Source organism: Rhincodon typus, unplaced genomic scaffold, assembly GCF_021869965.1.
Source record: "Rhincodon typus isolate 14 unplaced genomic scaffold, sRhiTyp1.1 hic_rhity00002412, whole genome shotgun sequence".
Classification (NCBI taxonomy): domain Eukaryota; kingdom Metazoa; phylum Chordata; class Chondrichthyes; order Orectolobiformes; family Rhincodontidae; genus Rhincodon; species Rhincodon typus.
In genome coordinates this window covers 1-25,000 of record NW_025968050.1, presented here as the reverse complement: position 1 = coordinate 25,000, position 25,000 = coordinate 1, and the positions used below count along the sequence as shown (strand labels likewise).

At 39.1% G+C, this 25,000-nt stretch overlaps 1 protein-coding gene across 1 annotated transcript; it reads right to left on the bottom strand.

The window, feature by feature from the left end:
• Window positions 1-7,583: 7,583 nt before the first annotated feature.
• On the bottom strand, window positions 7,584-24,566 carry wdr82 (WD repeat domain 82; the record flags this gene model as incomplete). The annotated part of the gene is made up of 6 exons (XM_048593157.1): window positions 7,584-11,063; window positions 12,001-12,143; window positions 12,962-13,031; window positions 14,791-14,946; window positions 15,828-15,944; window positions 24,467-24,566. Coding segments are annotated over 6 exons (616 nt in total), but the record flags the coding sequence as incomplete, so codon positions are not given.
• Window positions 24,567-25,000: the final 434 nt, after the last annotated feature.

The window sequence follows — 25,000 nt, the reverse complement described above, 5'->3', positions numbered from 1 at the left end:
CAGTTGTGGGTAACCCGATAAAGCTGGAACATGGGCCATTAAATAGGGATTTCTGCAACTCAACTGCAAATTCTGAGGGAACAAGTGAGAGAATTCCTGGGGAATCTCAACACATAGCAGGGCTTAAAGGTTTACTGAACTGCAGCCTCAAATCAGTCCCCTTTCTTTGTGATGGTGTACAATATTATCCTCACCTGAACTTGTAACTGATTTCTCAGTAAATATAACAGGAAGCTGGCTGCCAAATTCAAAAACCAGTACATTCAAATCTAGTGTGATACATCCAGATTGCTCCCCTTTGGACATGGATCTTGAACTGTTAATTTTGGAAATCTAATGCTGTCATAAACCCGGAGATTAACGTAAACAGCATCAACTCATGCATAGCAGATATTTATCTCGACAAGCTATGCATGCCATTTGATGAAATACTGTAAATATATTTTGTAAATGTTTTAAATGCTAGAAAGAGTATAATTAAAATAATCTTAAAACATTTTTGATTACTGTGAATGAAATTAGGTCAAGAGTTGGGCACTTATGTCTGGAAAGCCCTCGTTAAAGATCTGTCTGAAGAAGGGTGACCAAACTCTAAACATTAGCTCTGATTTCTCTAAAGAGATGCTGCCAAACTTGCTGAGCTTTTCCAGCAATTTCTGTTTTTGTTTCTGCTTTTTAAAAACACTGCCTTACAAGAGCATAAAGTACAAGCTGGAGGTGGCCATTTGGCCCTTTAAGCTTGCTCTGCCATTCAATCACGATCATGGCTGATCATCCAACTCTATAACCTAATCCTGCTTTCTCTCCACAAACTTTGATCCCATTTGCCCCAAGTCCTATATCTAGCCACCTCTTGAATAGATTCAATGTTTTGGCATCAACTACTTCCTGTGGTAATGAATTCCACAGGCTCACCACTCTTTAGGTGAAATGTCTCATCTCCATCCCAAATGGTCTCCCCTGAATCCTCAGGAACATCCTCCCAGCATCTACCCTGTCCAGTCCTGTTAGAATTTTAAGTCTCTGAGAACCCCCTCATTCATCTGAACTCCAGTGAAAATAATCATAACCTAGTCAATCTCTCCTCGTACGTCAGTCCCACCATCCCTGGAATCAGCCTGGTAAACCTTCGCTGCACTCCCTCCGGAGGAAGAGCATTCTTCCTCAGAAAAGGAGACTAAAACGGCAGGCCATATTCTAGGTGTGGCCTCACCAAGGCCCTGTATAATTGTAACACATCCCTGCTGCTGTACTCAACTTCTCACAATGAAGGCCAACATACCATTTGCCTTCTTTAACATTTAAGACCATAAGACATAGGACCAGAAATTAGGCCATTCGGCCCATTGAGTCTGCTCTGCTGTTCAATCATGGCCGATAAGTTCCTGAGCCCCATTCTCCCCGTAATCCTTGATCCCCTTAATAATCAAGAACCTATCTCAGTCTTAATTGTACTCAATGACCTGGCCTCCACAGCCTCCTGTGGCAGTGAATTCCATAGATTCACCACTCTCTGGCTGAAGATGTTTCTCCTCATCTCCGTTCTAAAAGGTCTTCCCTTTACTCTAAGGCTGTGCCCTTGGGTCCTAGACTCTCCTACCAATGGAAGCATCTTCCCAATATCCACTTTGTCCAGGCCATTCAGTAGTCTGAATGTTTCAATTAGATCCCCCTTCATCCTTCTAAACTCCAGTGAGTATAGTCCCAGAGTTCTCAAACATTCCTCATATGTTAAGCTTTCCATTCCTGGGACCATTCTCATGAACCTCCTCTGAACCCGCTCCAGGGCCAGTACATCCTTGCTGAGATATTGGGCTCAAAACTGCAGATAATACTCCAAATGTGGCCTGATCAGGGCCTTATGAAGCCTCAGTAGTATATCCCTGCTTTTATATTCAAGTCCTGTCAAAATAAATACACTTGCTGCACCCGCATGCTTACCTTCAGCAACTGGTAAGCAAGGACACCCAGGTCTCGCTGCACACTCCCCTCTCCCAGTTTAGCGCCGTTCAGGTAGTAATCTGTCTTCTTGTTTTTAGTTCCAAAGTGAATAACCTCACATTTATACAAATTATACTGCATCTGCCATTGATTTATCCATTCACCCAATCTGTCCAGATCATGCTGAAGGATCTCTCTGCATCCTCGTCACAGTTCACCCTCCCATCCAACTTGGTATTGTCTGCAAATTGGAGATATTTGCTTTTTCCCCCAATAGTGAATGGCTGGGATCTCAACACTGGTCCCTGTGGCACCCCACTAGTTAACACCTGCCAATTTGAAAAGGACCCATTAATTCCACCCCTGTTTCTTCTCTGCCAACCATCTCAACACACTTGCCCCAATCCCTTGCGCTATAACCTTGTACAATAATCTCTTATGTGGGGTTTTGTCAAACATTTTCTGAAAGTCCAAATAAACCACATAGACTGGCTCCCCCTTGTCAACTCTACCAGTTACATCTTCATAGATGTCCAACAGATTTGTAAAGAATGATTTCCCCTTCATAAATCCATGCTGACTGTCTGATCCTGCCACTGCTTTTAATATGCTCCACTATAAAGTCCTTGAGAACAAATTCGAGAATTTCCCCCACTACCAGGAAAACTGCAGTGAGTAACTCACCTCCCGACTACCATTTGCAAGGCATAAGTCTTGAGTGTGATGGATTACTCCTCACTTGCCTGGATAGGTGCAGCTCCACCACCACCATCCAGGACAAAATAACCTGCTTGATTGGTTAAGCACATCCATAAGCACCCACTCCCTCCACCTACACTCAGTACAGACTGTTGCTACTATCTCCAAGATGCCTTGCAGAAATTTGCCAAATGTCCTTAGACAGTACCTTCCAAACCTACAACCACTTCCATCCGGAAGGACAAGAGCAGCAGATACATGGGACCACCACGACCTTTACGGTCCCCTCCAAGCAACTCACCATCCTATCACTGATCTTTCACTGTGGTGTCCCTACACCCTGTAGTACTGCAGTGCAGGAAGCCAGCTCACCATACCTACTGAAGGGTAATATGGACCTCAACAAGTTTTTTTTTTAAAATTATGGGCAATAAATGCTGAACTTGCCTGTGATGCTTGCATCCTATGCAAGAACTTCTTAAAACAAATAAGCTGCTTCAATAACAAACAAAAATTAAAATTTAGGTTCTCCAGTAGTTCAGGTGTATTATAGAACAATACACAATTGAAATATTACCCAAGTAAGTTTCCAGGTATATGGCTGATCCTTGCGAGGCAGTTTTTTTTTTGTAAAAATTCAAACTCCAGCCAGAACCAGAGGTAATAATTGGCCTCAGTCACCCTGCAGAGTAGAAAGATATCTCGCTGCTACTTATCAAAAGCATTTGCACGTGGAAGCGGTTGGGCGATCCTCTGCTAAGTGAAAAGCCTGCTTCTGATGTGAACCTGAACAGGGAACAATTAGCCATGCTATGGGAATGGTAGGAAAACGGTTACATTATCGAAGTACTAATCCTGGCTAATCTGCACACAGTGTCAAATCCAAATTCCACAGGGGAATTTGAATTCAGTTGAATTAAACAAGAAGTTAGGATCAGTAAATGTGCAACTTAACCAGATTGTATTGAAGAACCAGTTTAATTGACTAATGTCTGCTGCTCTCAGTAATCTGGTTTGTGGGGGATGTCAGGCACACAGCAACATGATCGACTTTTCAAACTGCTCTCCGAAATGGCTAACCCAAGCCACGCGTCAAGGTGATCATCACCTTCCAAGGCTAATTGGATATGGGCAATAAAATGTAGGCATTGCTGGCCAGGCCAACAGCCCATTAATAATTTGTAAATGTTTACTGAAACTGGAAAATTCAGATTCAGAATAACTTTTCCTCAGTATCATCCCACAAAGCAACTGGAAGAGCAACAAAAATGATATTTCTAAGTGTAAAGGGATGAGTTACAAAATTAGAATTCAAGTTGCATGGTAGTTGGTGATGAGACAAAAGCTATGTAAGATAAAGATGAAAAATAAACCAAAAACAGCAGATGCTGAAGATCTGAAGCAAAAACTGAAATTGCAGGAGAAACTCAGCATATCTGGCAGCATCTGTGGAGAGAAAACAAAGTTAATGTTTCAAGTCTAATGACCCTTCTTCAGATAAAGATGACCAATAGTTCTTGCACTGTACACATTAAAATCAATATTATGCACATACAAGTATAGCACATTCTCTTTTGTTCAGATTGCAATCATGTGAAGGTGTTTCTCTTCTTGCAAAGTTTTCATACATTAGGTTTTGACAATTACCGGACACCTTCTTTCAATGGTCTTGCTTTCAGAATTCTCGTACGATCAGCATTTGCTCATTCTTGTTCCATTGCACCACCTGATCATTTTATATATTATACATTTAGCAATCACAGTTAACACAGAGAAAAATAAGATATGGATCAAGGAAATGGACAATCAGCCCTACTGTAAAAAATGCATGACAGAAGGTTAGGGGAATCACGGAATGCAAAATAGGGAAGGGCTGGTGCGATTTAGAGAAAAACATTCCGCATGGTAAAAATAATGTGTCTGCAGAACCTGCTGCCAGCATTCAAATGAAGGTAAGTGTGCCCAGTTGGGTAGAGGAGACAATGTTTGAAACATTCAAAGATGTTTTACTTTCAGTATATTGGGGGACAGCCAGTGTAAATCAGTGTCTGGCAGACCGAGGTGATGGTACATTTTAAACAAATTAAGCTTAGAATAGAGAACAGAATGGTTATGTTTCTAGACTAGCAATCCACCAGGCCTAGACTAGATATGGAAAAACTAGTAAAGTATTAATCCTACAACAGGAAATTTTAATTTAGCAAATTCAGCAAATTAGTATCAGTACTGATGAGCATGAATTTACCAGATGGGGGTCATTAAATATCAACTGGTTCATTAATTCCCTTAAAGGGAACTTCTTTCACATGTTTTTTGGTAGACGTGAACTGATGTGGTTGATTCTCAAGTGCCCTCTGAAAAAGTCTAAAATTTTACCAAAACAAATACAAAGAACCAATTTACATAGACTGCAGCAATTCAGCTGAAGGGAGCTAGGATAGCAACGAAAGGCTGATCTTATCAGTAATGCCAACATCCTTCAAATAGATTGGAAGTGATGGGGTTAGGGTGCAGGCAGATACTATATGTAAAGATGGATTAGACAGGTTGGGATTTCCATACAGCCGGTGGGTGCATTTTTAGCTTTGTATAGTTCCAGATTCCTGTTTACTCCTGTGCATTCTTCTTGGCAAGACAAAAGGCAGCAGTGGAATTGGAAAACTGTACACTTGCCCGATGACTGCATCTATAAAAAGAGTACTCAAGAAGCTTGACACCATACAGGATAAAAAGCCCACTTGATGATACCCGCCATTCACCACTTCCAGCATGCAAATCCTTCACCACTGACAGACAATAGTAGCATTGTGCACCATTACCAAGACACAGTGAAGCAACTAATCAAGACACCTTTGACAGCACCTTCCAAATGCACGCACACACTACCACTTAGAGCAAGGACAGCAAATGCATGGGAGCAACATCACCCGCAACTTTTCCTTCAAGTCACATATCAAATGTGATTTTGAACAATATTGCTATTCCTTTAATGCCATTGGGTCAAAAACCTGCACTCTTTTGAACAGCATTATGACAAGACTATAAAATTATAGCAATTCAAGGCAGCAGCTCCCCACATCTTTAAGAAATGGGCAATAAACGCTAACCTAACCAATGATGTCACCTTCAACAAATAAAAAGCTATAATTACCTCCCACTTGCTGTCAGCCCTAGTAATCGTCAATACTGCCCCTCCTCACTGGTTAGCAGAATTTGCCTCCACCTGATCCTCATGGGTCATTCATCTGGTCACCACTTCCCTCCCCGAACCACCACTACAAGCAAGGGTTCCGGAGATAAATGGCCAGAAGCAGGTACAGAAACTTCAATTTTTAGGTGTCGAGTAACAGACCATTGTGTCAGCAGGAGGATCAAGGTGCAGAAGAAACAGGAAGCAACAACAGAAGTGTGTCAAAAGTTGGCAGAGAAATGGGGTCAGGGAATAGCAAAGGCCACATGGCCCCACATCAGACCCAGCACAAAATCCTTGCGAGTGATAAATTAATTTATCCCTCTAAAGCAAAATGACTTATAATAGGTAACATTAAGCCCCCTTTTATGTAGGAATTTTAAAAAATATTTATTCATTAGATGAGGTACAGACTCAACAGAAATTAAACGAGGAGGATAAAGTGAAACAATTTAAATGCTTTGTGCTTTTCTCTCATGCCATCGTTACTTCTGGTGCGTTTTCCAACTTGAGAAGGCCAGATGGTTTCATGATGCACCAAACTGTGTAATGAATTAATGGATAACATGCATGAATGGATTAACTTTCTGACTTCAGCTTGCCCTAACATATAAACCAAGCAAATCCCTTGGCAGAACAAGAAGAGCATTTTCAATGATCCAGGTTCTCGATTGAGACACATCCCTTAGAATGATGTTGATATTAAACACTAGAAGAACTTCTGAATAAAGTCAAGCACACTGTAAAAAGTTTCAATATCTTTCTAACAGACATTTAGATTTAGGATTACATTCCTTCACTTCCTGTCCCTTTAAAATTACCGTTAATCTATTTTTGTGGGCTGATCATGGAACAATAAATGCCATAGGGTTTGTACTAGGATTTAAATAAATAGTTAAGTGCTACATTAGAAAACAAATTAACAAACTGAACACAGACTTCCACTGTTACGCCAAACCCATACCACAGTTTGCCTTTACAAAACAAAAAAATGTTGATGAGTAATCAGAAGTAAAAATACTGATCAATTTTTGTTGAGGAATTTCGACAAGATGCTTCAGTTTGACCGACTGATGAGATGCAGTAACATGTTAGCAACTGAATTATATAAAATGCTAAAGGGAATTGACAAATTAGATGTAGAGTGGATGTTTCCCCATGGGGAAATCCAGAACGAGTAGTCATAGTTTTAGGCTAAGGGATGACAGATTTAAGAGAGATGAGGAGGAATTACTTCTCTCAAAGGGTCATGAATCTGTAAAATTCACTACCCCAAAAGTGCGGTGGATGCCAGGTTACTGAATAAATTTGAGATGACAAATTTTTAATTAGCAATGGGTTAAAGGGTTTGGGGAGCAGGCAGGAAAGTAGAGTTGAAGATGAGATCAGCCATTATTATATAAAATGGCAGAGCAATACACATACACACACTGAATGGGAACAGGCTGACTGAAACTGAATATCCTTGGACGCATAGATAGAGTTGCCGCCAGATTGTCTGAACAATGAACACATGGGACAAATTCTGCAAGGCAGTAGTGCCAAGTGACCCATGGAAACTTAATTAAAACAAAACAATATTCCACATGTAACGCTCACACCCACCTCTCCATCTGTTATACAGAAGGGTAGAGTTTATATGCAGTTTGTCATTTTCATATAAATGAAAAATTCCAGCTTTTCACTTCAAATACTTCTACTTGCTTACTTGATTGGAATTTTCTTTTAAAAAACTGAACAGATAGCATCTGTGTTGGTGAAATAAATGTCTAATTTAATTTTACCACAGTTTACAGAAATATTTCCAAGCAAATCTTCATGTTTATAGTAGCAATATGCAAAAGCTTTATACAAAATTTTGCAATACAATAGCTTTATAGCTAATGAGGACAACTCCAGCATATTCAAGAACAAATTACACGGTTTAAAACATCTTCCCTGTGCTCAATTTTAAAAAAATGTAAAGGTTTTGCCTCTCTTTCAAGCACCTCTCTGATAGATATACTCAGAGCCAAGAGAGTGGAAAGTGACTTAATGGCAAGAACATGACGGGATCATCCAAGGAGAATAAACCTGCCAAAATTGCTTTGATGCACATGAGGAAGCACCAGATTAGCTACCAACAAAACTGCATCCTTGCATTTTCAACAGCAAACAGTCACTGGCCCTTTTGAAAAAAAGAACATTGTTCATATGAAACCATACAAAATGTTAAATACCATAGGGATACAAAGTAATAAGATTACCAGAAGGAATGAAACTACAGAAGCTTGCTGGGTACAGGATTTACAGCAATATGATTAGCTCTGAAAATACCAGAGATTAAAATCACATTAACAGTTTCATTTAATTACTATAGGTATATATACACACATACACATTAAATATAATTTATTGCAAGGACATGTGAAACATCACATTTAATGTGCCAGAAATCATTTACTACTTTTTAGGCAGTGCCAAAACTCAAGTACTGCTGCACATTAGAACTTGCATATGTTTCATAATTCAAATTTAAGACAGTTATACTGCATGAGACTCCTAATATTGCAGAAGTTATGGCCATGATGTTGTACATGATCAGCTGTCACTATGATGATCATGTGATCCAAAAGCTCAATACTAAAAGCTACAGGTGTCAAGCAGAGTACAACTCAGAACGTTCTCAGGAGTCAAGATGCAAAGATATTTTCTGAATATACTTTTGGATTCTATATTAAACTCAGATACTCAGACCAACATGAATTCCAACACTATTGTTATGTTTTTATAAACTTGAGTAATTGCACATATTCATTGCTCAAAGCTATGGACCTGCAGAAGAATTACTATTCACCTCAAGCCATTTGTATTTTACTGTCTTTTTTGGGTGGGGAGAGGGTGTTCAAATAAAACATGAAGTCCATAATCTACTGAACAAAGCTATTGGAAAATGTTGAATTTAAACAACCAAGGAAATACAGAAAAGAAACAGCTAATTTCACTATGTCACACTAACGAAACATCCGTCCATAAATAAAAAAGTTAAAAAGCAACATGCAAACAGTGGAAAAATGAACACTGGTAAAACACAGCAGGCAAAACAGAATTTGGGAGATCAAAAAAGTCTAGTTAGTATTTCATAATCCTACCACAATGAAAAACCCTCCAGATTTCACAAACTACTGGTTCCCTTCTACTGTATCCTGTCCACAATATTTATTTTCAGACTGGATAGAAATTCTGCATTAACAAGGTTGTGTTAAAAATCTCAGGACATATCCCAAATTCAAGTCTCAAGTTTAAGAGCTTTGCCAAAACAACCCTATGCTAGCTGCAAGATGTTATAGTCCATGACTCTCAAAAATAAAAGCTTACTTCACAAGATGATGATTTTCGTACTTAATTTAATTATTTAACTTTCCATCAGGACTAACCGTCAAAGTTGAGGTACTCACTCGAAACTTAGGAGTTGCAAATTGATAGTGTAATTTGAAAACAACCATAGCAGTTTAAGTACAGAATATGTACTTAAAGGGCACTATAGAATGTTGCATCTTTGTATAATTACTGGAATTAAAATTGTATTTTGCAGATAACTTCACTAACAATTCCATTAAGACTAATTTTCCAATTGCCACATTTAAAAATTGCAAAATCCTCTATAATCAGAAAGTTGCATTTCTCCTGCCCGTTAACAATTCTCTGCAACTGGCCAGCATCATTTCTTGATGATCTTGCCAAGTCATTTAAGAAAGGAGGAACCACTTCTCCTTCCCTCTCCAGTTCGGATTTATGGAAGAATTGCACATGAATGGTGTGAGATTCTGATCCTGACTGTAAACTGGAACCTCAATTCAGTACTTCAGATCATTCAAAATTTTTCAGGCATGGTAAAAGCCTAGCGGCGCTTTTTTTTTTAAAAAAACAAGTTGTGTGCAATTTATTGTTTTAAACCTCCTCCCAAAAAATTCCATCTTCCAGGGGCTGTAGTGGTTTCAAATATTTAACGCGATGAATCAGAGATTCTCAGCTTTTGCATAGTAAATAATACTTTCCTGGTTGTGGCAGAAATGTTTCTTTGGCACATCAAAACACCCTAATGATAGAAGCAAATGTATTCAAAGCTGCAGACCACATCTCACTACAATACATTTTCTGGAGCTTTTATACTTCAAAATGCTGATGGAGAAAGGGGCAACATGAACAAAAAACATTAAAATTCGTATGCGAGAGTGCATTTAATAGTATTTCAAACTTGGCAAGTTTAAGATTCCTTGACAGAATATTGAAAGAAAATACAAAAAAAACTGAAATCACCCCATTGTATTCACAAAGGATATCTCAAGAACATTCTGAAGAATAATTTGTTCTGAATTGAAACCAGGTTTTGAACTATACAAATATACAATCTAGTAACAGTGATATACTTCCAATTAAAATTCAAGAGCAATTGAAAGAAAGTGGTTTAGATTACCACAGAAAATCAACTGGCTCAATTCTTAAAAGCACAATGCCACAGATGCTGAAACTCTCTGGAAAACGAGAGAGAGAAAGAGATTTGATGATTCAAGTTGATGACAGCTATGATGAAATGTCAGCGGCTTGAAAGGTTAACTCTGTTTCTCTTTCCAGATGCTGGTTGACCCAGCCGAACATATAGCATCATCAGATTTTAGCTTGGTTTTTCTGTAAAGCTAACCATATGATTCATACAAGGAGATTCTGTTCTTCACATGTTGACATCCATTTTGATGAAATGCTGAATTGCATCTTCAGTTTGTGAGCACCTAGTCTAATTTTGGATGGAATCTGAAGTGAAATCAGCCATACTGACACTTGGCCCCAACATCTTGTGGCTACCACTGTGTTCATGTTCCCAGACAACTTGCAAAGCCCTACTGAAGAGAAATTCCAGTACATTCAATAAGTTTTAAATGCAGTTGGCACATGACCAAGAGAAATATCATCATGCAGCCAGGGATGAGTTCAAAATCTGAAGACTGTTTGATAATGAGGACAAAAAAGTCTTTACTTCCTCAAGAATATATGCAGAAATAACCACCACCATGACCAATGATACCTGAGCATGAAGATTTCTTTGTCAGCCTGTAATCAAGTTCACATCTCTGCATAGAGACCCAGAAAACCTGGGAATCCACTTTCTGCATTGTTTGTCACTGATTTCTCAGTCAATTTAAGGAATGCCAATTTATTTCTTTCTTCAGTCATCAATTGTAGGCAGCCAAAATGCCTGTGAAGAAAATCAAAACAATTATAGAGACTTTCAACCAACTAAAAACACTATTACACCAAAGTGAACAAAATCACTCGTCTACATTCCAATTCTACACCAAACATGCTGCTGGCAGCATCCATGTCAAAGGTTTTGAAATATTGTCCAATGGTGCGCAAAAAAAAAAAAGATTGATACATCTAGACCCTCTACTCAAATTTCGGAAAAAGTGTTTTATAACAAAAAGGGAAAAAACTGTGCCGTTATGCAGAAAATGAGTTTAACATACAGCAGAGGTAAGTACCAGAAAGCCACTGAACAATTAATAAAACAGATCATTGAAGGCAGGAATACAGAAATACTTTAGGACCTTAGCAAACTTCTGGTGAAGGTCAGAGGATAGGGGACCAAAGCTGAAAACCAATTTTCTAAATCTATCCACATTTGACTTGTTAACTTTATCAGCAAACAGTGCAATGCAAAGCATTTACTACATAAAAGTAGTTAATTTACATAGGATGCTCAATTCTTCTGTTTGTAAATTGGTGTTCTTGCTGTAGTTTGCCAGAGGGCAATAAAGTATGCAAACTGCCTAAAATAATACATCTTAATGCAAATTTACCGTTGAAATGCAAAAATTTCTGATGGCCTCACAGCAGCTTGTTCATCATCTTCTCAGGTTGCTAGCGTTTAAAACGATAGGGAAGAGACAGGGGAAGATTACTTGTTCTGCTTTGGCAACTGGCTGATTGGGCCATGCAGCAAGTGTGTTCCTCAGTGTGAACCCCATTCTAGTAGACTGGGGAGAATCCAGATATTTGCTGAGTTAGCTGACCTTTACTGGATCAATAACTGAGGTACTCTCAAAAGAGCAGGGATAATCTTAAATCTTAAAACTCCACAGTAGAAATTCTGGCAACCATTTGTTTCCTCACAAATTGCTTTGTATACGTACCATGTTTGAACATGCACTGGCAAATGTCATAAATTTGGGATTAAACTGGAGGCAAGAGACAGGACCTGTATGCTTTCCATCCAAAACAGCCACCTTTAACCCACTTTCTGCATTCCACACGTGGACTTTACCATCCTCAGATCCTGAAAGCCAAAACACACAAATTGCACAGTAATACAGTTTCATTAATTTCACACTGACAAAGTTAATAACCAACATTCTTTCTTAAACTCAAAACAAAAAAATCTGTAGTGACCTAGGTGAGTTTGGAGACATTGAGATCTATTAAACACTCAATGCAATCAATTTATCTTTTGCTGTAAGGTGTAATTTGCAATTATTAAATAGAGTTGTGTGGAGACCCTAGACAACTGCACACAAAAAGGGCAAACTGAAAGACCCTTACAAATTACCTAAAAGAAACCACAAAAGAGCCCATATGGTCAAACTACCAGAAAGATGTGGATGCTTCGGAGAGGGTAAAGAAAAAGGTTTACTAGGATATTGCCTGTGATGTGGGAATTTTAGCTATGAAGGAAGGTTGGATAGACTGGGTTTGCTTTTACTGAAACAGGTGGTTGGGGAGGTGGGGGGGGCGGGTTTATGTCAACTTGCATCCTACCTGCAGCACTTGGAGCTTTGGTGCAATGTTGCTGGCTTCAGTTTCTTTATTCAAAACTGCAGAACTTGAGTTCTCTTTAAGAATTTCTACTGACATCATCATCTTTGAATTGTTTCTCCACTGCTCATGTTGCCGAGGAAAGGGATGAAAGGACGGATCAAAACTAACACTTGTCTCACAATGGAGGAACAGTGAGCAGCTATCATATAAATGTATGATGTGGGCAGTATTTGAGCAGAAGTAGGCTGCTCAACTCTTTCAGTATATTCCCCCATTCTTTGTTTTGACAGCTGAATGGAGGTAAATACAAACTACTTGAACTGGAATTCCCAAACTTACCTATCATCACAAACTGAGAATCTGGTGTGAATGATGCTTCCAAACTAATACCTTTGTTGTTGTTGTATCCCTAAAACAAAATAACATGATTCAGCACAAAGTCAGTGTTCTGTTAACTGAGAAATTAATGAACAGGGTATTAGTTTTAAAATTGTGCAATCCTTTTCACAGCAGCACTGGGAATTAGGCTACATTTTGCAGTACTGCTTCTTTCCCACCTGGGGAGGTAGTAGCATATTGGACGAGTAATCCAGAACCCTCAACCATGGGTTTGAAACCCATCATGCCGATGTTGAAATTTGAATTCAATCAAAATCTAGAATCAGAAGGTAAAGACCATTGTTGTAAAAACCCAACTGATTTACTAATGTCCAAGAAAATTTTACATCATTTCCTGGTCTGGCCTTCATGTAACTCCAGACCTATGCAGACAATGCAGCCGACTCTTAAATGTGCGCTCAGCAATTCAGGACGGGCAATAAATAAGTCATGCCCGCATCCCAGTTACAACTGCTGTTTTCCTAAGTACAGGCAAAGTGAACGAGCACTACGTTGTTTTCACACATCCGTCTTAAATAGTACCACTGAAATTCTTGCAGTCCAAGAGGAAAAGAATAACCATCTGGGTAACTCCAGATCAATTCAGTTAATGGTAATTCTTGCAAAAAAGTCTTACAAGTGCCTAAAACTGGTGAGTACTTAGAAGTGCACTTATGAGGACAGCCAAATATTTGGGACACATATAGTACTGGACACAAAGTTAACAATTATTTTTAAAGAAAATGCCCAATCGGAGACAGAATGTTTGAAAAAAAAAAATGAAATCACTTTAGTGCTGGTTCATTACAAAAGGTCCCGCTTACGGTGTGAAAGAATTGTAGCAGCATCACAGATAGGGAATGAAGTGGTACATTTAATGGGCTTTGCTCAAGTTGAGGGTGATCTGAAAGAGATGCATCTCAGGATCAGTGTATTTGCCAAGAGCTGTAGTGGATCAAGCAACGATATGAATTTTGGCACGAAGAACAGGATTTGAAATTTGCTGATGAGACAAAATTAGGGGGTCAAGCTGGAATGTAAAGTGCTTAAGAGGTTAGATGGTAATGCAAACGGTAGAGGAGTGACCAATTTAATGCAGACAAAAGGGGCACCAAGATATTTCAGGCAAAACAGGGATTACAGTTAAAACTTGAGGATGCACAGAACTGTAGCAGGTCAAGTGCAGAAAGCCCTGACTGTACTAGTAAAGCTGCAAAGAAAAAGCCAATAATAATGAGTTTCATAAAATGGGTGTGGATAAGACTGCACTGTAGATTTGTTAGGTAGTACAAAAGCAACAAGGATTTGAGAAACTAGGATATGTTTACTGAAATAAAAAGGTCCAGACAACATTTCAGGTTTTTTGTTTTAAAAAATATGAAGTGCTTTTATCCAGTAAAAGGGGAAAGACTATTTACTCTGGAGAGTCAGTGACAAGTGGTCATCAGTAGGAAAAGTTTACATTTCTCCTAGACTCATAGGGCACAAATGCCTTATTACAGGATTGAGGCAGATACCAGCACATTTTTTTTTTTTTTTTTAAAAAAAAGGGAATACAGATAAATATCAAAAAGCAGAAGAAACAAGGGACTATGGGGTCAGAACAGAGCAATGAGTTTGCTGTAAGCAAACTAATTATATACACATTTGGCTTCCTCATTGTGTTGTAAGTTTCTTGGATTCTAATGGTCTGTTGTTGATGCCCACATTACATGATAACTACCTTTGCTGAAAACAAAAATCAACCTTTAACGCAAAAACTTCCAAGTGCTTATAAAAATTCCACCTACCCCAAATGTCTGAAGTACTGCTCCTTTAAATGCATCGATGAGTCTGACCATACCACCATTGGTAGACACCAGCATCAGTTTTCCATCATTACTGAATTTCAATCCTGTCCACTCGCATGTCCGCTCATACTGCATTTTAAAAGTGGCAAAAGGACCCTGACAAAACAAGTAGGAAACTACTTTCACTTTTTGGATAATCTTAACTCTTATTGGATAAAAACTTCACAATGTATTTAATTTTCTGTAACTCCCAAGTTCACTACATTGCATCTCCTTCCCAGCTCAAGTAAAGGTTACCTAAATTACAGGTTCAGGTGATGTCACTGACAAATGTGCAATGATTCAATGAGATTAATATGCATGGTGCAGCATATTCTATCAGCTTTTCTTCACTGTCTCCCATGCTAAACACCATAGATGTAACGAGAAAATAACTCCACAGTCCACAACTGCCAGTATAGCAACGTCGTGCACAAATAATCTGCTGCCAATTGTGTTTCTCAGGTAGAGTGGCACAGGTGCAGTGATTGAAAGGAGATGCAATTTTTACAGCAAAAACTAAACTTAGTACAAAGTATCGCCATTTTTAAATTACACAGGTCTGCAGTAATATCATGGTGTCTTTTTGTATGTCTACCAGAGACTGAAAGCTAACTGGATTTCTCAAGAGGAGAACTGAAATGTCTCTATTGCCATAGAGCCCAAATGAGGACCTCATTCAATCAAAAACATGAAAGCATTTTACTCTTCCAAAAGCAGTTTTCAGCACTTTCCTCTCAAAAGGTAGCAGTGTCTCTGAGAGAAGGTGCTATGCAACAGTGATACTGCCCAAAACCTTATCTCTGTTAAACTATTTCCCAAAGTTGTACTGAAGCAATGTGCTTCCAAGCTGGTGTCAAGAGTATCACAGAAGTTACCTTAGTCTACCTGTAAGAAAATACAACACCAAGCATTATCTGTCTCTGCAGGAGATCAATCACATACATTTGAATTTAATGCTCTCGGATTGTATAGCAAGTTAAATGAGGAGATTCCACCTTGTCAAACGATCGTAGATCATAAAGTTTAATTATTTCAGAATTCACACCAGCTGCAAATATAAGTCCTTCAGGATCGAAAGAACACGTTGGCCTCCCTTGAAGATGCATTAATCCCTGGACAAATAATGAAAACAGCAATGAGTACCAGCAATGAGTACCAGCAAGTAACAAGACTGACAGAAAAAAGTTGTGACTAAATGTTGTGCTTTTATACTTCTCATTAAAAAGGTGAAAATATCCATAAATTTTATATCATCTTCACCGTTCTATTGTTTTGTTTTCACATCTGTGTCAAGATGGATCTGCTGCCAGGCCTCTGAGGGGGAGCTCCAAGTGATTCTTTGTCTGCTTGATAAAGCAGATGTCTTTTGCTCACTACCTCTCCCAATGCAGTATCACCAAGCATGCTAACTGTGTAGAACTGCAGGATCACACAACCGTACTATTCAGTCCAACTTACTCTAAATGATTTTACCTTTCTACCAAGTAAGAAAATTCCAAGGGCCAGACCCACCATGTGATTTAACTATAAAAAAATTAAATATAGCATAATAAAGGAAAAAGCATATAACTGTGCAAATACAGGTGACAGGTCAGAAGAGTGGACAAAACAAAGTTAAAGGTTAACTAAAAATGAGGAAAAATTGAGAGTACAAAAGAAAGCTAGCTAAAACTTTAGAAGGCTAAGTTCCTATAGCTTCTAAAAAAAAAAAAAGAGGGGATGTTGGTCCTATAGAAAAAGTGAGCCGACAAAGAATGAAATGGCAGATGAATTGAACAGGTACTTTGCACCAGTCTTCCCTTTAGGACACAAGTCATATCCCAGAAGTAGCTGTAAAATCATTAAATGGAAAGGATGCAGGAGCTTAAGAAGTGAGGAAAATTACAATCAAAGTGGTATCAAGTAAATTGAGAGAACTGCAGGCTGTTATGTGCCCAGGTCCAGATAAACTTAATCCTAGGGTGTTAAAGTAAATGACAAGAAAGATAGGTGATGCAGTAATTTTAATTTTCCATAAGTCCCTTGATTTGGGGAAGATCCCATTAAACTGGAAGATTATAAAACCATAAGATACAGAAGTAGGTCAGTCACCTCATCGAGTTTGACTAAGGATTCAATTAAATTATGGTTGATCCAAGAATCCTCAAATCCATTTTTCTACCTTATCTCTATAATCCTCAATCCCCTTAATGGTTTGAAATCTTCATCTCTCTACCTTGAATATACTTAACAACCCAGCCTTGATAGTCCTTTCGTGGCAAAGAATCCCACAGATTCACTACCTTCAAAAGAAATTCCATCTCATTCTTGGCAACCCCTTACTCAGATTATGCCCACTGATCCTAGACTTTCCCACAACGGGAAAACAGTCTCTCCGCATCTAGTCATTCAAGCACCCTAAAAAACTCATGTTTCAATAAGATCTCATTTCATTCTTCAACTCCAATGTGTACAAGCCCAATCTACTCAATCCCTCTAGGATCAACCTAGAGACACTTCTTGTGAGCACCTCCAGTATATCTTCAGAGACCAAACTGAAGTTAACAAACTTAACTCAATTAAAAAACGACAGAAAGCAAGAAACTACAGGCAAGTTAGCTTAATGTCTGTCACAGGGAAAATGTTTGAAGCTATGAAAGTCATTTAGTGGGAGATGCAGAAAAATTCAAGGAAAGTCAGTCAGTCAGTCAACATGGTTTTGTGAATAGGAAATCATATTTAACCAATTAGCTACACTTTTCTGAGGAAGGGATATGCGTTGGATGTACTGCACTTGGATTTCTGGAAGGCCTTAATAAAGAACTGCAAAGATTACTGTGGAAAATATAAGCTCAGTGTAGGGGTATCATTTCAGCGTAGATAGAAAATTGGCTGGCTAAGAGGAAGCAATCAGTAGGTACAACTGGGATTTTATACAACAATATGACAGTTACGTAAAAGTGGTCTGCAATAAAGATCAGCACCAGGACCTCGTTGTACTTGTATCAATGACTTGCATGAATGGATTGTATGAATTGCCTAAACTTCTGATGACAGAAAGATGAGTAGGCAATCATGTTGAAAAGTGGACACAAGAAAACTAGAAAAAAGTTAAACGAGTGGGCAAAAATGCAGCAAATGGAGTATAAAGTTTAATTTTGGTAGGGATAAAAGAGCAGGTTATTTAAATGGCAAGAGATTTCAAGGGTCTGAGTTACAGAGGAATTTGGATATCTCATGCATGAGTTCTAAAATAAGTCTGCAGGTAAAGCAAGCAATTATGAAAACCACCAGAATGTCATTGCTTACTGCAAGGAAATAGAAGGTTATGCTTCACTTATAAAAGACACAGGGTAAAACAGGGGTACAGATAGCATCGTTTGTTAGCAGGATTGAGAATCCCGCAGGGTGTGCGCTGCTATCCTGTGCCAAGTCAATGGACATCCTGAATTGACATGAAAGGATACTGGTGTGGGAGGGGGCAGGATATGATTGTTATGGTCCATGTTGGGACCAAAGGCAAGAGGTTCCTTTTTGGGGAATATCAGGAATTAGGAATAAAATTAAACAACAGGACCTCAAGGGTTGTAACTCAGGATTATGACCAAGCTATATGAAAATTGGCCAGAGTTAAGTAGGAAATAAACACTACAGGACTGGCGCAGGAAAGAGGAGTTCCATTTCATGGGGTGCTGGCATCAGTATTGGGACAGGAAGGAACTGTACCATAGGGATGGGCTCCACTTGAACAGATCTGGGTGTAAAGTCCTAGACAAAAGCCTAATCTGGTAAATTGGGAAGCAGGTTGGGAATGAGTGTAAGGAGTCAATACAGTTTAAAAATCAAGTAACAGGGCACAGAGTAAATAAACAGTCAGGAGTCCTACTTCATGATTGACTGAAATGGCAAAACTGTAAGAGGTGCATTGATTAAACTGGAGGAGAGAAATAATAAACAGTGAATAATGGCATCAGTGCTGAAGGACAGGTTAGTTTATGGCCCAAGTAAGAGTTCTATACACGAATGCACAGAGAACAAGGAATAAATTAAATGAGCTACAGGCACTAATTCAAACCAGAGATTATGATACAGTAGTTATCGAGACATGGCTGCAGGACAGTTAGAATTGGGAACCAAATGTATCAGGTTTTAAAGGTTTACAGGATAGACAGGGAAAACAGCAGAAGTGGAGGAGTAGCCTTACTGGTTAGAAACAAAATTACTTCATGGATGAGGGGCAATAAGTGAAAAGCAGTGGGGATTATATGGTTGGAATTGAGGAACTGCAAAGGATCAAAATTGTAACAGGTGTAGTGTACAAACCCCCAGCATTAGCTCTGAACTGCAAGACTGCCTAATTTCTGTACTTATACAAGCAGGTGGCAAAGCCACAGTAGTGTTAATGGGGGATTTTAACCTTAACATAGGTACTTGTTTGCTTCTCATAATTTATCAGAAAGGTCGTTAACTTCTGGAGCATGTCCAGGATAGCTTTCTACAGCAATGTGTCCTAGATGCAACAAGGTAACAAACAATATTTGATTTAGGAATGAATAATAAGCCAGATTTAAGAGTAACCTAATTGTGCATGAACATATAACTGAGTTCAATGTAGTTCATGAAATGAAAGGCATAAAATCAAAGCTACTCAAATTTTAGATTTAGGCAAGGCTGACTTTAACAAGACCAGACAGAGACTGTACACAGTGAAAGGGGAAATCTGATAATGGATGAAGCAACTGAGCAGTGGAGGATGTTTGAAGAAGCATTTAGTGATATAAAATCAGTTTACAGCCCAGAGACAGAAAAGCTACACTTGACAGAAATTAACCATAGACAACATACAACTAAAAAGGCTTACAAAATGCAAGAAAAATAAAAAAAACCATACAGCACAGATCCTGCTGAATGGGAAAAGATAAAGACTAGCAAAGGGTCACACTGCAATTTGTAAGAGCTACTATGGGACATTATGAAAAAGAAACTTGCCAGGGCATCAAAATCAATAAGCAAAAATTTTATGTTATTATAAAGGGAAAGTGGGTGGTCGGGGGCAACGTTGGCCCACTAAAGACTGAAAAATAGGGATACTGTCTAATGAGTGACAAAATGGCAAACATGAAGAATAATTACTTTGCCTCAGTATTTACAGGAGAAGAGGACAGCTTGCTGGAAGTCCCGAGGAAATTAATAGTGGATCAGGAACAGGGACTGAATGAAATTTAAGTTAAACATCACTGATGAGAAAATAGAGTCAAAATCCCCAGGACCTGGTGGTTTCCACCCAAACATGTTAAAAGGAAGCAGGGGAGCACATTGTAGGTGATATAATCTTCAGAGTTTTTTTTAGATACAAGAGTTGTCCTTCTGGATTGGAAAATTGCACGTCACTCCACTTTTTCAGAAACGTGAAAGAGGAAAACCAGGGAATTACAGACCAGTTAGCCTAACTTCCGTGGTGGGGAAATCATTGAAGTGAGCAATCAAGGACGGGTAACTTATCACCTAGAAAATTTTAGTTGATCAGAGACAGCCAGCATGAATTCTCGATAAGTAGGTCATGCCTGAAAAACCTCACTTTTTTTTTTTAAAAAAGATTAAAGCCAAAATAATTTTAAGGTGAAAGCCAAAAAGCAAATCAATGTTACTAATTTAGTGCTATGGCAAACCTATGAAATGTTCATACAAATTCGTTTTCTATAGGCACTACTCATTTGAATGTTTATTTAATAATGACAGAAGCACACCACCTAATGCGAAAGGCATTACATAACAACAAAGAACGGGCTTCAGTCATTATAGCCTTCTTGGTAGGACAGAACTGGAGCACTGTTGAAAAAAAAAAGACACTGGCGAAGCTTTTCATCTTGCACTATGGATATTTTGTAGATTGACAGTTAACAGCAGGTTTTGTTAAAATTTAAATCAGACAGGCTGACTGATTGCTCAATGTCCTGACCAATGAACCAGCAAATGGCTGTCTTCCATTTTGTTGTGATGAAACAGGTGCAGTGTGTTCTTTCTCTCCGCAAACAGGGCCCTATTTATTAATATGTAGTTTCCAGTATACGCAAGTGCACTACATGGTGAAACCAACTGAGTCCTAAATTGATTATCAGCACAATTCCTCCTATATGCAAGATTATTCAGCAAATGTTATCTAACTGCAGAATCACATTTAATTTTAGACACTGGAGTTTTGCAAGCACAGGATGGAAGGGTAGGTCAGTACCTTACTTGTTCCAAACAGGCAAATACATGCTACTTCATATGATCCGTCAGTCTTTAGGACATACAGCCTACATAACTGGCATCACAACCACTATGAAATTCACATGCCCCCCACATTAGTTATTTGTATGGTAGGCAGAATGCCTTTTGGTTTGATGGCAGAGTCCTGTTTGTACCAAACATTACACAGGTTGCTACTGCATAGCAGTAGCATAAAATAGCGAGCTTCACATTTTGCTCAAACCTTTGAAATACCTTACCCTTCCAGGGTTACCACAGGTAGGCTGGGCCGCAGAGCTACAGCTTAGCGTGCTTTTAGACTGTAGGCACATACATGAAGAAGAGGCTACATACACAGTGGGGCTGATTGCTCGGTCTGAGAGATCATACAACCGCCAATAGGATTCATTTGATCATAATCATTACTACAGCAACAAGCCTATTGGACATGTCAGACTCCTGCTCATTGACTATAGCTCCGCCTTCAAAACTATTATTCCCTCCAGAGTGATCTCAAAATTCCAAGACCTAGATCTCAGCTCCACCCTCTGCAACTGGATCCTCAGCTTCCTGACCCACAGACTGCAGGGAAGACAAGACAACTGCACCTCCTCCATGATAACAACACAGGAGCGCCTCCAGGGATGCGTCCTTAAGCCCCTACTGTGCTTTCTGCACACCCATGGCTATGTAGCCAAATTCCAAACAAATGCCATCTACAAGTATGCTCACGACACCACTGTGGTAGGACGGATATCAAACAACAAAGAGTCAGAATACAGGAAGGAGGTAGAGGGCTTGGTGACGTGGTATAATGATAACAACCTCTCAATGTCAGCAGAACTAAAGAAGTGATCAATGGCTTCAAAAAGAAAGAAGAGCATACGCCCCCATCCACATCAACGGAGCAAAAGTTGAGTGTGTCAAGTTCCTAGGAGTGACGATAACCGACAACCTGTCCTGGGCTTCCCACTTAGACATGACAGTCAGGAAATTACAACGAAGTTCTTCCTCAGGCGGCTCAGGAAATTTGGCATGTCCGTAAGGACCCTCACCAAATTTTACAGATGCATTATAGAAAGCATGCTGTCCAGGTGCATCGTAATTGCTCTGCCCAGGACCTTAATAAACTACAGTAGGTGGTGTGCACAGCCCAGACCATCACAGAAGCCAACTTCCCATCCATGGACTCCATTTATATCTCTCATTGCCATGGAAAGGCTGCCAACATCAAAGACTCATCCACCCGGTAATGTTCTTCTACAAACTCTTCCGTTAGGCAGAAGATACAGAAGCTTGAACACACACCAGCAGGTTCAAGAACAGCTTCCTCCCTGCCATTTAGATTGACGACTGGACTCTCTAACTTCAAATACTACCTTCAAATAATGTTGATCTCGTTAAATTTAGTTCTTGCCTCATGCACGTCCTGTGCATTGTAACCTGTATGCCTCATTCTGTCCAAGTTTTTTTCACCCTATGAGCTGTATGTTCTTGCTTACTATGATATGCCTGTATGCTCACAGACAAAGCTTTTCACTGTAATTAGGTACATGTGACAATAAATCAAATCATATTGTCTTTCTCAGTATGTCATTTCAGTGTGTTTGGATTAAAGATATTTACTGTATCTAGGTGGAAGGTATGTTAACTTTATTTTACAAATTCAAATCGTCATTATATGCTTGACTTTTATATTGCTACCAAAAGCTGAGATGATATGGAGGATGCATTTTTATTACTGCATGGGTTCAAATAGTTCAGTTGATCACCTAAGCAGACATTTTGAACTTGACAGGAACAAACACTCCAGCGTGATGCAGTGTTCCAACTGAAGATAGTGTGTTCTGGTTGAACTCATGTAATGGACCAATTTTTTATATCAGACTTTTACACAAAAAGGGGTTCAGTCATAAACTAGTAATACTTCCAATAGGTCAGAGCCCTAAAATCCATGCATGTTCTTCATCATGGCAAAGCACTGGGCATTGGGACTTTTGCTTTAGCATTATTTTTTGTTGGGCCAACATTGTTTGTACAACCCGAGTGGCACCATTTTGAAACAGTCTCTACCACTTACTGCTCCCCTGCCCAACGTCCACTGCCGCCTTGCACTGCAACACGCTTGGAAGCAGCCAATAAGCAACACTGAGTAGGGAAGGGAAGAGTTGGCCTTTGAGAGGGATGGTGAACAGTGACATGTAAAGAGAGTTCAGATTAATTGTGGCAAACTTTTATACAAGATCGACTATTACATGAGTGTATATGGTAATCCAACTGGTCAACACTGTCCTCAGACGCCACCTCCGTCATTACAATCTCGATTATGGGATGTGAGTGATTCTCCAGATTTCAACTTCTACAAACCTTTTCAATTTCAGGGCTTTCTTGCTAATCCTTGAAAACATTATTTACTATGCCCCCTCAGAAGACACCATTCTAATACTGTAATATTTCTTATCAATGCTATATCAGTGTTATCGCTCTTGGATAAATTTGCTTTCTTCCCTTACTGGGTTGAGGTTAAATTATAGTTGAGTATCAAAATAAACTTTGAATGCAAGAAATCTGAAGTAAAAGCAGAAAATGCTAAAAAAAATCCATAGATAAATACAGAAGAAATAGTTGTGTAACATATAATGCAACACTTCACAAAGAAGCTCCCAACTTGAACCTTTTTCCTGTCAGATGCAGTGGCTGATCATTTCTATATTGCATTTGTCTTCTAAGAACTGCACTTTCTGGGGACCACGTTTGACAGGAATTCATTTGCCTAATCACCAGAGTTGGTCCTTTTGAGAATATGCAGGAATCCTGAATTACAAAATTAAAGTACAGTACTACAAATCAACACTGATAAAAGTGAATGGAGAAAGTGGAAGTTCTTGTCCAATCTCCTGGTTTATTTTTAAATTTGCCTGAAGGAATTTTCAACCACAAGCCTTTGTAAAGATTTGGAAGTTAACACTGGCTTCTTTCCTTGAGTTAACAGATTCTTGCTATTCAAAATAATTGATGAAAGAGCCCTTGATATAGTACCATGCAATTTCCTAATTCTATATAATGAGGCATTTTTGATGCCTAAAAGCAACTACTACAGACGCTGGAACTAAAACAGAATTCTGGAGAAACTCAACAAGGCCTGGCAGCATCTGCAGAGAGAGAAACCAAGTTAACATCGAATCTGGTATCACCCTTCTTCAGAAGACACGAAACATTAACTTTTTAACTGCACCTGCTTTGAAGTCTGCACTGCCCTCAAATTTCGGCCCAAATTACGCTCTCAAATCCTGGAGCCAAATTTGAAGCAATTAGCTCCTGACTCAGAGATAAGGGTTTAAACACAAGCTGTCTCTGCAAATTCATAGTTACTGCTCTCTCCGTAAAGCTTACAGTTGTTGCGATACAGTTAGTTAAAACATACCTGGCAATTGGGTGACCTGAGGTCCCAGAGTCTAATTGTTTTATCCAAGGAACTGGACATGAAAGTATCATCCACAGGAGACATACATAATGCTACAACTCTAAACAAAGGAAAACAAGTACAATGTAAGGAGCTTCAAAATACATTTTCACATCTCTATACAGTGCAACATGACATTTGCTTAAGTACAAAATTTCTCAAAGTATCGACCATCCTTGTAGAGTCATGAAACAATCACATACTTACCTTCTAAATGATTATGTTGCAGCTGAAATTTTTTTTTTTGGCGGGGGGGGCGCATTTTTTGCAGTAAGATGATGAACACTATTGCTCCATATTGGTATTCAGCAACCACTGATCAAAATACAGATGCATGGATGTTAAGGCACATCAGAGGAGCAGGGAAGTTGACGTTTCGGGTCAGGACCCTTCTTCAGAAAAAGGGTCCTGACCTGAACCGTCAACTTTCCTGCTCCTCTGATGCTGCCTGGCCAGCTGTGTTCCTCCAGCTCCACACTGTTACATCTGACTCCA